The sequence below is a fragment of the Pinus tabuliformis genome, chromosome 6, assembly GCF_031772625.1.
Source record: "Pinus tabuliformis cultivar Carrire ecotype Pingquan chromosome 6, CPIR1, whole genome shotgun sequence".
NCBI lineage: Eukaryota > Viridiplantae > Streptophyta > Pinopsida > Pinales > Pinaceae > Pinus > Pinus tabuliformis.
This window is the reverse complement of record NC_142292.1, coordinates 1,970,723,250-1,970,739,614: the sequence shown is the minus strand read 5'-3', so window position 1 is coordinate 1,970,739,614 and position 16,365 is coordinate 1,970,723,250. Positions and strand designations below refer to the sequence as shown.

Here is a 16,365-nt window from a genome sequence, read left to right as displayed (position 1 = left end):
TGTTTCATGTAGACTTTTCCCTTGATGGAAGATCATTTGTATGGTACTGCAGTCTTCCTCCAAACTCAATCACTAATTGGAAGGGGTTTAAAAGGTTGTTCCTTGAAACGTTTGTTGACGATAAAACCCTTGCCATGTTATTGAAAGAGCTGGGTAATTTGAAGATGGAGAAGAAAGAGAAAGTTAAATATTTTAACCATAGGTTTAATCGCATATTGAAAAAATTTCCTACAAATACAAAACCTCATGACTCCATCACCATTTATTACTACACTTTTTCCTTACCAACAAGCATCACATATTTTGTGAGTAGAACTGCGAAAGAAATTATGGGAGAAAATTACAAAGAAGTTATTGCATTTGAAACGACTTGTGCGCAATTGTAGTGATTTTTGATGATGAACCATCAAAAGACTCCAAAGACATAGGAAAAAGGTCTCATGCCTCCTCAAATAAGGCCAAGGATAAATAAGCTATCGATCATGAAAGCTTGACCTGGACCATTAAGTCTTTGTCCAATGAGCTGGCAAAGTTAAAACAATGGCCAAGTCAGACCATCGTAACTAGTAAGCCCCTTGAATTCAACTTCCTAAGAAGGGATACCAACACAGGCAACAAAAAAAATAAATAAGACAAGACTGCAGAAAGCTCTAATGTCGTGTTGAACGTTGAAAGTGTGGGCATGGACCAATATTGTTCATTTCATCAAGAGTATCATTTGGAAAAGACATGGCCATAATAGAATCACAGCATGAACGCCCTCGCTCTGCACATCATTGATACAATACTTTCAGATGATCAGACTAAGCCAGTGGAAAAGAAGGAAGAAACAATTGCAGCTGAAGAAACTACGAATGTTGTACATGCAGTGAATACATTAAGTTGCGTATATGTAGCTGAAAAGAAAAATGTTGAAGAACCGCCATTGGATGAGGATTGAGCTCAAATCCAGAATAGTTGATATAAGTTGAGAAGCCAAGGGTCAGTCTTCGAACAAGAGTTGACGAGGCAGAAACTGAAAGAACAGTTGTTAAGGAAGATCACATGACTATCAACACTTAGACGAAGTAAGGAAACATTGATTCAGTGAAAAAAGACTTCTGCTAATAACAAAAGAAAGCCTACCATTTTGGAAGTATCAAATAAGGTTACTCCTCAAGACACTTTGAAATTGCCCACCGTGCTTGATTATAACATAATCGAAGACATGAAGAAAGCTTGTGGTAATATTTCACTCTTCAAAATTACAAGAATCGCGAGCCAGCGGGAACTACTTGTCCACACTCTTGAACAACCTGCCTCAAGTAACAATGCTTCTTCACAGAAGGGATCTGGTAAGTCTTTTGGTCCCCTAGAATCTTTTCTTAATGCGTCAACATTAAATGCTAACACACTCTACCCTAATTTTTTTATTAACATTCGAAATTTTTAATTACAATGTACACAATTGCTTAGTCGACTCCGATGCATATGTAAATGCAACACCACTATTTGTAGCTAAAAAAATCAATGCAAAATGGGATAAGACAAATGAACAAATCATTCAGTTGGATAAGACTCTTTTCCATGCTATTGGGGAACTCATAAATGTGCTTATTCATCTATCATTTGACCAATGCATTCACCAATATATAAACATAGTAATTGTAGACATCCTGGAAGCATACAGTGTATTGCTAAGTAGATACTAGTCCAACAAATTACAAGGGTATTTTGCTACCGATTGGTCACATGTATGGCTTCTGTACAAGGGAAAAACAACCAAATCTGGGTAGATTCAAAACCTCACATGAAGCACAGTATCACACCCTTCGAGGGGAAAAACGAGTTAGTTGCTTTAGCAGATCTAATATTTGGTAATTTCTTCTTGAAGACTAACCTAGGTTTCTACCTAGCTCAGCCTTCCCTAGTCACACCAGGCACACAGTTGGAACTCCTTCCTAGTCCAACTGGCGCAAATGAACTTTTTATAGTAGATAGTAGTGGTGTTGGTACTAGTGTAGGGCGTAGCTCTTGTACATATGATGTTTGGAATTTTTTTTTACAGTTCAAAGACACAAGAGGGCTCTGGAGCTGGTCGTGTTTTAGTAGAACCGTGACAGAGAAAAAACCTACTCTCAAGCTGCTTGGAATTTGAGTGCACTAATAACACGAAGGAATACTAAGCGCTCATCCTAGGCTTATAGAAGACCATTGGCCTCAATTTTAGAGTTCTTGAAGCAATAGGTGATTAAGAGATTGTCGTGCGACAGGTACATAATAATATACATTGTGTATCGCCTAATTTGAAAAGCTATCAACAAGAGGTATGGCATTTAATTTATCAATTCCAAGCTTTTAACATTATATTTGTTCCTAGAATGTGTAATGTAGCTACGAATGCATTAGAAAATGCTCCTACTAGGTTGTCACCGCTTAGGGATGTTTATTTTGTTCAAATTCTTTATAAACCATTTGTCCCTAATAATATCACTAATTTATGCGCTTTTAATGATGAACAACAAATAATACATTTCATGGCGAACACTAATGTATTCACAGATGCAGCCATTGATGAAGATGAGCATGAAAAATCATTGCAAGATACAACTTGCACGAGCAAGGAGAACCCCATGCCGAAGGGCACGGTATCATTAGAGAGTTGTATGACTTGCAAAATCGCTTTAGAGGACCAATCAATGTCAAAACCCACAATTCAACGTTGTTGCATGAGAAAATCAATCTTGGAACTGAAAAGGATTCAAAGTTTATTAATCTTTGTACTTGTTGCACACCACAAGAGCGACAAGCCTTCATCCACATATTCAAGCAATGTCGAGATGTTTTCACATGGACATATGATGAGCTCAAAACTTATGACATGCAAATAATCCAACACATTATCCCAATAAAGGAAGGGGCCAATCCTTTTCAGTAAAAGTTGCGAAAGGTACATCTAGCGCAAGCCCCTGACTCAAAAGGAGTTAAGGAAGTTGTTGGATGCTTAGATCATTTACAAGGTGCAACATTCAACCTGGGTATCTAATCTATTCCCAGTTAAGAGGAAGTCTGCGGAAATACGTTTGTGCATAGATTATGAAATCTCAACTGCGCCTTAGATAAAGACAACTACTCTGTGCCATCTATGGAACAAATATTGTAGACAATATCAGGGTCATAAATGTTCTCTTTTATTCATCGTTATTCTAGATAAAAACAAGTTCTATTCTCGGACCCTGACAGGCTTAAGACTACCTTTCAAACGAAGTGGGGAACATTCGCATTTAGAAGAATAACTTTTGGGCTAGTTGATGTTGGTGTGACCTTTCAATGTGTGCGATGGAAATCCTATTTCATGGATTGATTGGTTAGAGCATAGTGTATTTTGATTATGTCATGATTATTTGAAAGAAGAGATGCAACCACCTACGCCACTTGAAGCAAATCTTAGAGCGATGTTGAAAATATGAGATATCTCTTAATCCCAAAAGGAAAATTTTTGCAGTGTCCGAGGGAAACCTCTTGGGCCATATCATTGCAAAGAGTGGGATCAAAGTGGAGCCTAATAGGGTTAGAGCTATTATGTAGATTCCCATCCTAGTGAACAAGAAATCCATGTAGTCCTTCCTAGGGAAGATCGACTTTCTCCGCAAGTTCATCTTTGATTACGCTCAAATTGTCAAACCTATATAGGAGATGGTAAAGAAGGATGTAATGTACAAGTGGGTTAAAAGGGAAAATGATGCATTTTCTTGTATTAAGCAAGCTATTACAGAAGCACTAGCCTTATACAACCCAAATTTCAACAAATATTTTATGCTATATACCTTCGCTTCTGACACTTCTCTTTCCATTGTGCTTATGCAGAAAGATGTTCAGAATAATGAGCGACCAATATCTTTTATGAGTGATAGCCTACAAGGACCTGAACTTAACTATCCCACCATTAATAAGCAGGCATATGTAGTCTATAAGGTGGTAAAGAACTTCTAGCCCTATCTCTTGAAGAATCATTGTATTATCTTTGTCCCACACCCAGTAGTCATATCGTTGTTTGTCCAACAAGAGTTGGGTGACAGAAGAGTGAAGTGGATGACTGGTTTACAAGAGTATGATCTAGAATTTAAACCACTTCACACCATCAAGGGCCATGATCATTGATCTATTCATCATTGTGATTCCTCTTATATCGGGTCTCCTCCCATCAGTGAAATTTCACAAAGGGTAGGGATCCTTAGCTAAGGTGACAATGGGTTATTGCTTCATTATTTCCCCTTGACCTAGTAGTTTCTCTATAGGATCCCTTCCTAGGACCCGTGCTAGGTAGAGCAGTAACAAGATCAAAACCCTAAATTTGGAAGGGAAGCCCCATATGAAATATCAATTTTCGCTTGATTAACAAGCTTGGTTCACTTAGATTCACAAAATATTAATGTTACCTGATGGTAAAGATGTGACACTGGACATTATGTGTGATTGGTAGGTGGTTTCATCATGGTTTGGCCAAATTAATTGGGGCCTAAGTCCACTAGAGGAACATATGAAACCCTATAGGTGAAGCGTTGAGATCCATGAGATTCTTAACAATTGAAGAGAATCATTCCATTCCATGGGAACCTTCAATACACAATAGTTTGTACTTTGCTCCACATTATTTGTGAGATGATGCACTTTGACTAGCATGACCCAGCCGACTTAGTAGTGCGTTGATGGTTTGGTAAATGATCTTAGGGTCAAATGAGTTTTTCTCACCCTTTGAGACATGGGAAGGCTAGCACCATATTCTGAACCCTCAATGTTGGAGTAGAGTCAATATATTTGATCACCAGGAGACGCTTGAGACCCATTTTGTTCCCCAAACACAAAATTGGGGTCCATGTGATGATTTGCATGGATTCCTAGGAGTCAACCCCTAGAGGATGAATTTTGAAATCTCTTGAGTTAGTTTGGCATCAAGGGATCTCAACGCATGCCTCCATGAGGCCCACACAGTGATGACATTAACATTTAGACCCTACTGTGGATTAAATTTTATGATTTCACATTGGCTATGTGGTTGGCTTGTAATCACACTTAGTTTTTTCCCATGATTTGACAACTAAGAGGGGCTTTAGGCTAAAATTAGAATTGATTAGAAATGTATAGATAGAAGAGACCTCATTTTAGTCTCTCATCATCATCACACTTGGAATTCGACCTCTTAGAGGAATTTTTCACTTGTTCCTTCTTAGCTATTGGAGATCTATTGGATGCACTTTCATATTTGGAAGCTATTTTTTATTGTATTTGGAGCTACTTCTTTGGATAAAGGATGGATATACCACATGTTGGTTTGAATTTCTTATTGTTGAATATTTTCTATCATGAAATTATCTAATGTATGGAATTATTGTTTCTAGGTTATGCTATTTTGTGCCCTAATCGTTGAAAATTAATTTATTGTACAATTTGTAATGAATATTCCTAGTGGAGGAAATCATCAATCTCTTGATCAAACTCCATTTTCTTTTGAAGTGGGTAAATGTTAAAATTTGATACCTAGGGCATCAATTTTTAGCCTCCTTAGAAAGGATCTAGCTTATCTATTTAAGCCTTAACTCCATATGCCTAAAGGATAAGGAACTATTCCAAGTCACTGGTGATCAACCCTAAATTCTCTCCATATTTTTCTCCCCTAAAATTGGTCCTTCTAAGGCTAGGGCAAAAATTTAGGGCTTGTAGCAAAATTTTAGGGAGGAGGAGTTTTAGTGATTTGAGGGCCTAAACATCAAGCTTATGGTATAGGCTACCTATTTTCCAAGGTTGGTGAGAATCCACTCAAATTTCATCTATAAAATCTCTTGCCCTACGTGTTGCTCCAAGCAGGAAACCCTAATTATTTTCCCCTCAACTTGAGGACTTCCTTGAAGGTTGTATGAACCTAGTACTGTTATTTTTTGTAGCGTCGGAGGTGTTCTAGTCTCGAAACATTGTAGAGAGGTTAAAACACATGAGCTCTCCATAACCCAAAAATTGTTTATGGAAATTCCACCTAGAAGTGTCCCAATTAGATTATTAGTTCATTTTGAAATATTTCCTATGTCTAAACATAGGAAATCTGGTTAATTAATCAATATCAATTGAGATAAGGTGAGAATTCTCTAGAAACTCACATGAATCGACTGGGAAATGATTTGGACCCTTGGTTAGGTTTTAATCTTGGTCGTTGGTACTCCAACAGAGGATTATAAGAAGAAGTTGATGGGTAGATGGAGAACACACTTGAGGGTTTCGATTTCTGGTAGTTCGATTTCCAGAGCGCAACAGTAGTTGTTGGAAAGTTGGAGAAGGAAGTAGAAACAGTGAGGGGCAAAGGCAGTGAGTCGGAGGAAGTTCTCCATATCCAGTAAAGTACATCACAAACAAGTAGAAAGAGCCACAATGAGGCTGAAGCAGGGGCTGTGCAGAAGCCTCTAGAGGGAAATTTGATTTAGTTTGAGGAAGAGTTGTTTCAGGCGCTAGTGGTCGAAAGAATTTCCAGAGAGCCAAGCCCGAGGACTCCATACCAGCAGAAATCAGTTAGAAATAGATCAGAGGTAATTTCAAGGCAACATATTTCAGGCCTGCATAGAGGTTGATGCAGGGCCCATGCAGAGGCAGTTGGGAAGCCAATTTGATTGGCTTCATTGAGGCAGGGTATCCTGGGGGGGTGAGGAAAATTACTCACAATAATTTTTCCATTCTTTTTTCTCTGTTTGGATTCCCATTTGGGCATCCATAGATTGCACTCACTTAATAATAAAACCCTCAGTTGCTGCACTGGTTTTCCCAAGTTTGGTTTTTTCAGGGACATTTGTCCAAAAATAACTGTGTTAACTTTTATGTGTGTTTGCTAGAATTTCTCAGTTTCTAGCATTGTTTTCTTCTGCATTTTTATTTGTGAAGGTTGCAATGTGATTTATTTAATATTTATCATTAGCAGACAAATGGTTAAATTAATTAACAATTAGAAAAATAAATTCCAGTTGCTACAATAGGGTTTTAGTATTGATATTTTCACAAGTACTTGTTGAAGTATATCACAAGAAGCCATTTCTTTCGGGCCTTGACCTTGTGAATAACTATTACCATTGAAAAGCCTCAAAACCCAAGGTCTTTGTTTTCTTTTCTTAGGATTTTCTTAGAGATTAATTTTCTTTTTTGAAACCTTGTACCTTTATTGAGCCTCTTTTTTGAATGAGCTCTAGCTTGATTACTTCGTACCCTATACCTAACCTATCTATTCTAAGTATCTCTTTCCTACTCAGACTCCTCCCATTGGTGAAATTATGTAAGGAGTAGGGGATTTTGGCTAAGGTCACATTGGGCCTTTTCCCATTGCTATCCCTTTATCTAGTTTTTGTCTTATAGAGTTTCTCTCTCCAAGGCTTGGTAGATTTTGTGGTAACATAGCCTAGAGAAAAACCTCAAACCAAAGCATATAAAAATAAAGGCAAGCCTTCAACATCCAACTTAGATGATTCTATGTCCCAATTAACTCACCAAAATAAAGAGTTGCAGATATCCATGAGGGAAATGTTGCAAATCCATCAAGATGTTAAAAAAAAAGTAGTTAAAATGGAACATTGTTAACAGTCCTTTCAACCGTGAAATAGTTTCTCTCCTACGATCACCATTAAACCTTCGTACCAAGATCATAAACCTCCTAATCCTTTGGAATCTAACAATGTTGTTGAGTAGTTTAGTCATATTTTTTGTAGGGTATGCAATACTTTCCACTTTGAGTTCACATTCCAAGATTTTCTAGAATCATACAACGTAGGTGTTAAATTTGGACAACTAGGTCCAAACTCCATGTTCTGATGCTCAGATTAAGAGGCTAATATTTTTGTTGGATTCCTCTTTCTGAGAGGTGTAAAATCCATATAAAAATAGTCTTAATCCGATGAGCAGAACTTATATTTTGAATTTATTATTCTTAATAAATTATATGTGCAAAGGTCAGCCAGTTTTGTAATGTAGGCTCACATGCCCAACAGATGTGTCACACACCCTCATTGATGGATATATATATACAGGAAAAGTTGGAGAGAATTTGATCACAACACAACTCACATCTTCCTCTCTCATCCTAAAAAGTACGAGCTACCTGGAGGACGAATTTCAGCCACACGTGGGAAGGATGAAGAGGATTTTTTTTTCTGCTGCTAGGGTTTCGCAGAAGTTTGACCAGCGTTGACTTTGGTCAACGCTTGGTCCAAACAAGCTGAAAACTTGTGGGAGGTTCGATTTTTGAAGGCCATACTACCTGGCACAAAAATCGAGGTCAAAGGGTTGACCGTTTTGCTGCTGCGTTGACTTTTAGCTTGCTGCCCCTACGTTGACTTTTCAGGACAGCGTTGACTTTTGTAGAACTGACTTGGGTTGACTCATCTACTGGTTGGAGGGTTGTTGTGACACATGCTGGGCTGGCTGACCAAAGGAGACTTTGCTGGTTGAAGCATCCTGTTGACCGCCGAAACAAACACATACATTTTTCTTGTTTCTGATTTGTCTTCTGTAAGATCTGCTTATATGTTCTATCTGCATTTTGTTTATCTACTTGTATGATTGTTGTGAGAAAAGTGAAATTGCTCTTAGCATAGAACATCTACAAAACTTTACATGGTATCAGAGCTGAGGTGAAGACAAACTCTATCTATAGCAATCATCATCGAAGGAAATGGATTCCTCTAAGCTTGAATTCAGGGAGAATGACAAGCTGACTGGAAGTGATGACTTCCATGCCTGGAAGATGTTATTAGATCTCAAATTAGAAGATCATGATCTCCTAGATCATGTGACAGGGAAGATTCAAGAACCTCCATCAAATGCCTCTGCTGCTGTTAAACACAAGTATAAGAAGGGAGAAATCAGAGCAAAACTGCTGATCAGGGAATCCATAAATAAGAGTCTGGTTGCCTACATATCTGAACTAGGCACATCCAAGGAGATGTATGACAAACTGATACTTATGTTCCGAGTAAACAATGTGAACCAAGTGCTATTCCTCAAGAACAAGTTGAAGAATATGAAGAAGGGCCGAGACGAGTCTATTCAAACTTTCTTTATGAAGTTGACCGAAACCAGGAACAATCTGCTAGCTATTGGGGAGACAATAGCTGATCGTGAGATGGTTCTCACTGCACTTGGAGGACTTCCATATGAATTGCAAGTATTCACAACTACCATTCTCAACAATAATACCATCCCTAACTTTGATGAGCTTCTGTCTAGATGTATGCAAGAAGAAACAAGGATGAAGGAATTTGATAATGAAAGAAATACTGCCTATGTTGCTCATTCCCGAAAGAAGAACTCTGGTGGTTCCAAGGACAAAGGAAGGACTAAGACTCAAAAGAAGAAGGGTAAATGTTTCACCTGCCATAGGACTGGACACTATGCTAGAGAATGCCCCTTCCAGAAGAATTCTCCCGATAGTGACGACAACAACAACAACCGAAGGAATGGGAATCAAAGAAATGACAAATCCAAAGGAAAGAGGAAGGCTCACTTTGAAGGAAACCATCCACCTTCTAAAAGGACCAGAAATACCAGGTATGAGGAGTCTAATGTTGTTGATAAAAGAAATGAGTATATTCTAATATCTGCTCTCTCAGCTGCATCTCCGCCCGACACTATGGATGTCTGATCGATAGTGGTGCCTCAAGACACATCACCGGATTCAAGGAAGCACTTTCTGACATGGTTGAAAGGGATACTAATCTAGAAATTATCCTTGGGGATAATGCCACTTATCCTGTGAAAGGGACCGGGACTGTGACCCTCCACTTGTCTCAAGGACAAGTCCTCCATCTACAAGATGTACTCTATGTACCCAAATTGAAGAAGAACCTTGTGTCTGTATCTGCCATGGAAGACAAAGGATTCAATGTAACTTTCTCTGATGGAAAGGTACTCATGTGGAAGAAGAGCTTCAAGGAAGCTATCTCAATTGGTCTTAGAGTTGGTACACTCTACCAGGTTGGAGGGAGTCCGTTGGGAGCTATGACTTGTGATACTATCCGTCAAACCGAACTATGGCACCGAAGATTTGGACACCTTCATTACAAGGCTCTTCCCGAAGCAAGGAAGGTGGTGACAGGGATGCCTGATTTTGGAAATAATCATAAAGGTGTATGTAAGGGCTGTGCTGAAGGAAAACATACAAGGGGACCTTTCCCCTCAAGTGTCACAAAGACATCTGAGATATTGCAACTGGTCCATTCTGATCTTTCCGGTATGTTGCCTGTAACATCCCTGGGGGGATGTTCTTACTATATGACATTTACTGATGACTTCTCTCGCAAAACCTGGATATACTTCTTGAAGAAGAAGGATGAGGCTTTCATGTGGTTCCGTACCTTCAAAGCCTTGGTGGAAAATATGAACGGAAAGAAGATCAAGATTTTGAGGACTGACAATGGCACTGAATATGAGTCAAATGAGTTCAAAGACTTTTGCAGAGAAGCTGGAATTAAGAGGGAGACTACCACTGCATATACTCCTGAGCAGAATGGTGTTGCTGAACGCAAGAATAGGACTATTGTGGAAGCTGCCCGTGCCATGCTATGTGACCAGGGTCTTCCAAAGTTTCTGTGGGGAGAAGCTGCAAATACTGCTGTGTACATTCAAAACCGATGCCCTCATTCCGCTTTGGACTCCAAAACTCCCGAAGAGGTTTTCTCTGGTAAGAAACCTGATGTCTCACATTTTAGAATTTTTGGATGTCCTGTCTATTTTCATGTGCCGAAAGAAAAGAGAAGTAAGCTGGATGCTACTGGGAAGAAAGGAATGTTTGTGGGCTACAGTGAGACTTCTAAGGCATTTAGAGTCTATGTACCTGGTCAAAGGGAAGTAGAGATAAGCCATGATGTCACTTTTGACGAAGATGCTTCCCTGAAGAAAGTAGTAGATCTTCCTAGATCTGAAGAAAACCATGAAGAAAGACCTGGAAATCTGGAAGAACCCCAGGATGAGACTATGCCTGATGTTGAAGGGCCAATGGACCCTATTGATCCTTCCCCTTCTCTAGGCAAGAGGCCATCATGGCTCAGGGACACCCTCGAAGATGCTGAGGGTCATGCTGCCCCAAGGGGAACATTCCGAGAAAGCAAGAAGCCGTGTAGATACCAAGGGTATCTAGCTGCCATGAGTACTATTATATATCACTAATCACCACATCTGCTTAGAAAGCGCATCAATTATCGCAAGAGAAGAGCAGCATCAGAGACGGAAAATAAGAGAAGCCCTCGAAATCTTGAAGCATCCTTGTAATCTGAACAGAGACAGCGGTTTGGAGATTAGTGGAAGTTGGCTTCCCCTGATCAGTGATATCAAGAAGCGTCAGCCCAGCTCCAGGTAAGTTGTCTAACAGGTCAGTTTTTTCCCCCCCTTCCCCCTTTTCTATTATGATTAGTCAGTATTTTGTTTCTTAGTAGCATTATTTCCATCAAATCCCTTTAGTATATTAATTTTCTTCATATTGATCCATTAATATAAAAATTATTAGATTAATTATTTATAAATATTAATTATAGAATAATAAAGCATTATATTAAACTATACTAATCTTATTTATATAGACATTAATTTTGATATTATTTAACCTAGACATTAAGACAATTAGTATTAGTGATATTAATATAAGTTTTCATTCTAATATAAATATCTTTATAGGTATTAGCATAGTTTTGACTTTAATTCAAAACAGGTTATATATATTCTATTAAAGCTCTAGTTATTAACATAATTACAAACATGTTTTTAATATAATTTAGACATTAATGTTCGTTTTAATATAGTTTAGATTTTAATATAGAATTTTATTTAGAATTTAGGTTATATTAATAAAAAAAAATTATATAGATATTGATATAGATATTAGTAAAGAGTTTAGGTTTTATAGATATTATTACTATTATATATATTAAGTTTTATAGATATTAATATTAATAAAGTTCTTAGGTTATAAAAAATTTTAATAAAGTTTTTAGGTTATTATTACTATTATATATATTAAGTTTTTATAGATATTAATATTAACTAAGTTTTTAGGTTATATAAAGTTTTTAGCTTTATGGATATTAATTAAATGATTTTAATAAAAATTAAGATTAAATGTATGTTTCATTAAATTGATATTAATATTAAGATCAAGTTTTATAAATATTAAATTTTATAAACATTAGGTTATATAAATATGATTGTTTTATAGATTATAGGTTTTATGTTTTTAATATTAATATATATATTAGGTTTTTAGATATTTATTTTAGATTTTAGGTTATATAAAGATTATGTGTTATAGATATTAATTAAATGATATTAATATAAAAAAATTAAAATTAGATATAAGTTTCATCAAATGATATTAATAAAAAAATTAATAAAAATTAATATAAAAATTAAAATTAAATAATATTTATATTAAAATTATAAATAAAAATTATAATTAAATATAAGCTTCATGATAAATCTTTCTGGCCGACATGTGCTGTTCCGTTAATATTCATTCCCTCATGAGTATTTATTTCTTCCATCTTGCTCTTCTTTTATCATCTTTCTCTTAACCCTGATGATGGATCCCATTTGGGATTTGAAACGTTGGTGTAAAAATTCTCTTACTGTGGATTCTCCGGTCAAAAATTCAAAAAGCACAAACCACAGATCCCTAAAATCCACTATTATACAATCTGAACCTGGATCTTTTGAAGAAGCCATCAAGCATCAAGTCTGGAAGGATGCTATGCATGAAGAATATGAGGCTATTATGAAGAATGATGTCTGGGATGTGGTCCCGAGACCGAAGGACAAATCTGTTGTCACCGCTAAATGGCTCTACAAGATTAAACATGGATCTGATGGGAGTGCTGAAAAGTTTAAGGCAAGATTTGTTGGCCGTGGCTTCTCTCAAAAGGAAGGAATTGACTATGACGATATATTTGCACCTGTGGCTCGATATACCACCATCCGATCCATCATAGCCCTTGCTGCTACGCAAGGATGGAGTCTTCATCAGATGGATGTCAAGACCGCTTTTCTGCATGGTGCAATAAAGGAAGAGGTGTATGTAGAACAACCTCTGGGATTTGAAGTTCAAGATCGAGACACTTATGTCTGCAGGTTGAAGAAAGCCCTCTATGGGTTAAAGCAAGCACCCAGAGCTTGGTATGAGAGGATGGATAGTTACTTGATGAAGCTGGGCTTCACTCGAAGCAATGCTGATCCAAACCTTTACTTTAAGGTTGAGGAAGGAAAGCCTCTCATTCTAGTGCTGTATGTGGACGACCTCTTCCTGACAGGTGATGACCCTCTCATTCATCAATGTAAGAGGGAGTTTGCTGCTGAGTTCGAGATGAAAGACCTAGGACTGATGCACTATTTCCTAGGCCTGGAGGTCTGGCAGAGACATGGAGAGATTTTCCTTTCTCAAGGAAAGTATATTGTGAAGCTTCTGGAAAGATTTGGGATGGTGGACTGTAAGTCCGTGTCGACACCAATGGAACTCAACTTTAAGAAGTTGAGTGGCAGCACTGCAGGGCCTATCTTGGCCAATCCTACTGAGTATCGTCAACTCATAGGAGCTTTGATGTTCTTAGTGAACACCCGTCCGGACATATGTTTTGCAGTGAATACTTTGAGTCAACAGATGGTTGAGCCTCATCATTTTCACTGGGTTGGTGCCAAGAATCTTTTGAGATATCTTCGGGGCACGATAAACCATGGGCTGAGATACACTGCCGGGAGTGTGATACTCCGAGGATATACTGATGCCAATTGGGATGGCAGTGTGGTGGATCGTAAGAGCACATCTGGATGCTGTTTCAATCTTGGTTCTGCTTCGATCTCATGGATGAGCAGGAAGCAGAAGTCGGTGGCTTTAAGCACCGCGGAGGCCGAATACATTGCTGCTAGTATGGCCTGTTGTGAAGCAGTTTGGTTGAGGAAGCTCTTTAGTGAGCTGTTCCAACATGTGCTAGATACCACTGTAATACTCTGTGATAATCAGAGTGGGATTCGTATGACTGAGAATCCTGTGTTCCACGACCGATCCAAGCATATTGATATCAGGTACCACTTTATCCGGGATATGGTACAGCGAGGCGCCGTAAGGCTCGATCATATAGGAACTGATGAGCAGGTCGCGGATATTCTCACTAAGCCCCTGGGGAAGGTCAAGTTCCTAACCTTCCGTGAGAGTCTTGGTGTCATGGAAAGACCCTATGATGTGGGTCCTGTTGGACGATGAGCTCTGGGAGCTCTGGGGGACTTTGGGGATAGCTTCTTGGAGCTATAAGCACTCATAATGCTTCTGCCCCACCCTTGTGATTATTGAGCTGGTTCGCCACTCATTTAATCTGTGCCCCGTATGCATCCTACCCATTGAGTTCAGGGCTCATGGGAAGTACCTCTCATTTGGCCAATGAGGTGTGGAAAAGCTAGAGACTATTAGCAAAGACTGATGGACGCATCAGAGATTGCCGTACTCTCTATCTAGGATGGCATGGTCCAACCACTTGATCTGGGATCAAGATTTGTGAGGTCTGGGACCTCTGGACTGATTATGTCAGTCGGGGAATGATGTCTTTGTGACTGACCCACTTCTGTTCTGAAATAAAGAAGCCAGCAAAGCAAGTTTCGGCGGGATGACTCACGATGTTAGTTGCACTAATAGATGGAGTTCTCCCTAGTTGAGAGGGAGTGTTAAATTTGGACAACTAGGTCCAAACTCCATGTTCTGATGCTCAGATTAAGAGGCTAATATTTTTGTTGGATTCCTCTTTCTGAGAGGTGTAAAATCCATATAAAAATAGTCTTAATCCGATGAGCAGAACTTATATTTTGAATTTATTATTCTTAATAAATTATATGTGCAAAGGTCAGCCAGTTTTGTAATGTAGGCTCACATGCCCAACAGATGTGTCACACACCCTCATTGATGGATATATATATACAGGAAAAGTTGGAGAGAATTTGATCACAACACAACTCACATCTTCCTCTCTCATCCTAAAAAGTATGAGCTACCTGGAGGACGAATTTCAGCCACACGTGGGAAGGACGAAGAGGATTTTTTTTTCTGCTGCTAGGGTTTCGCAGAAGTTTGACCAGCGTTGACTTTGGTCAACGCTTGGTCCAAACAAGCTGAAAACTTGTGGGAGGTTCGATTTTTGAAGGCCATACTACCTGGCACAAAAATCGAGGTCAAAGGGTTGACCGTTTTGCTGCTACGTTGACTTTTAGCTTGCTGCCCTTGCGTTGACTTTTCAGGACAGCGTTGACTTTTGTAGAACTGACTTGGGTTGACTCATCTACTGGTCGGACGGTTGTTGTGACACATGCTGGGCTGGCTGACCAAAGGAGACTTTGCTGGTTGAAGCATCCTGTTGACCGCTGAAACAAACACATACATTTTTCTTGTTTCTGATTTGTCTTCTGTAAGATCTGCTTATATGTTCTATCTGCATTTTGCTTATCTACTTGTATGATTGCTGTGAGAAAAGTGAAATTGCTCTTAGCATAGAACATCTACAAAACTTTACAGTAGGCAAGATCGAAGCATCTATTTTCCTAGATACATGCACTTTGTCCTCTTTTGAGGGTATTAGTGGATAGATAAGGTTGCAAGGGTATTTAGTAGGACCCCTTTAAATGATCAACTAAAACATATGTATGTCGAACATTTCAAAGGAAAAACTTATCAATGCACATATAAAGAAACATCCTAAACCAATCCTTGCTCAATCACCTAACCAATCATCTAGTCAAACATCCTCTTTTTCTAAAGCGGTAGTGGAATCTCTCAACTCTTCACAGTCCACTAAGTTAAATGTAGCTATCACCGTATGGAAAAATGTTTCTAAAGTTTCTATCCATTTGGTTGAAGTTATCAAGATCCCTACCTTTAGAATTCAAATAGGGAAGGCCTTAGGTAATTGATGGAATTTTTCTTGCTAGGGCATCAAAATTATGGTTTCTATAGAAGCTCTTTGGTTGACCTATTGCATTAAGGACTCCATACTCCCAAGGAAAAAGGGACTGGTCCATCTGGTTGGTGATCACATCTTAATTTTGTCCATATTTTCTCTCTCCAAATTCAGCCTTTCAAAGCTAAAATAGGAAACTAGGGCTTCGTGTGAATGCCCAGGCAAGAGGAAGTATGGTGGTTGAAGAGCCTAAACATCAAGAGGATATTATTTTCCACTAAATCTATTATTTTTGTAGGCATCCACTTCAATTTCATCCATAAATTTCCTTTCCCTAGTTTTTTTGCCTAAACGAGAAACCTTAGTTCTCCTTCATTCAACTTAAGGGCTTCCTTGAAGGTTTCATGAGCCTTGGCATTGTTGATATACATTGTAAGAA

General features: G+C 38.4%; 1 protein-coding gene across 1 annotated transcript in view; it reads left to right on the top strand.

Moving 5' to 3' along the window:
• Nucleotides 1-1,207: 1,207 nt before the first annotated feature.
• The window catches only part of LOC149267094 (uncharacterized), a 53,243-nt gene continuing 38,085 nt past the window's right edge, over nt 1,208-16,365 (top strand). Inside the window, exon 1 of the mRNA XM_089410188.1 lies at nt 1,208-1,334. Coding sequence (XP_089266314.1) covers nt 1,208-1,334 — 127 coding nt within the window. The remainder of the gene's footprint in view (nt 1,335-16,365) is intronic.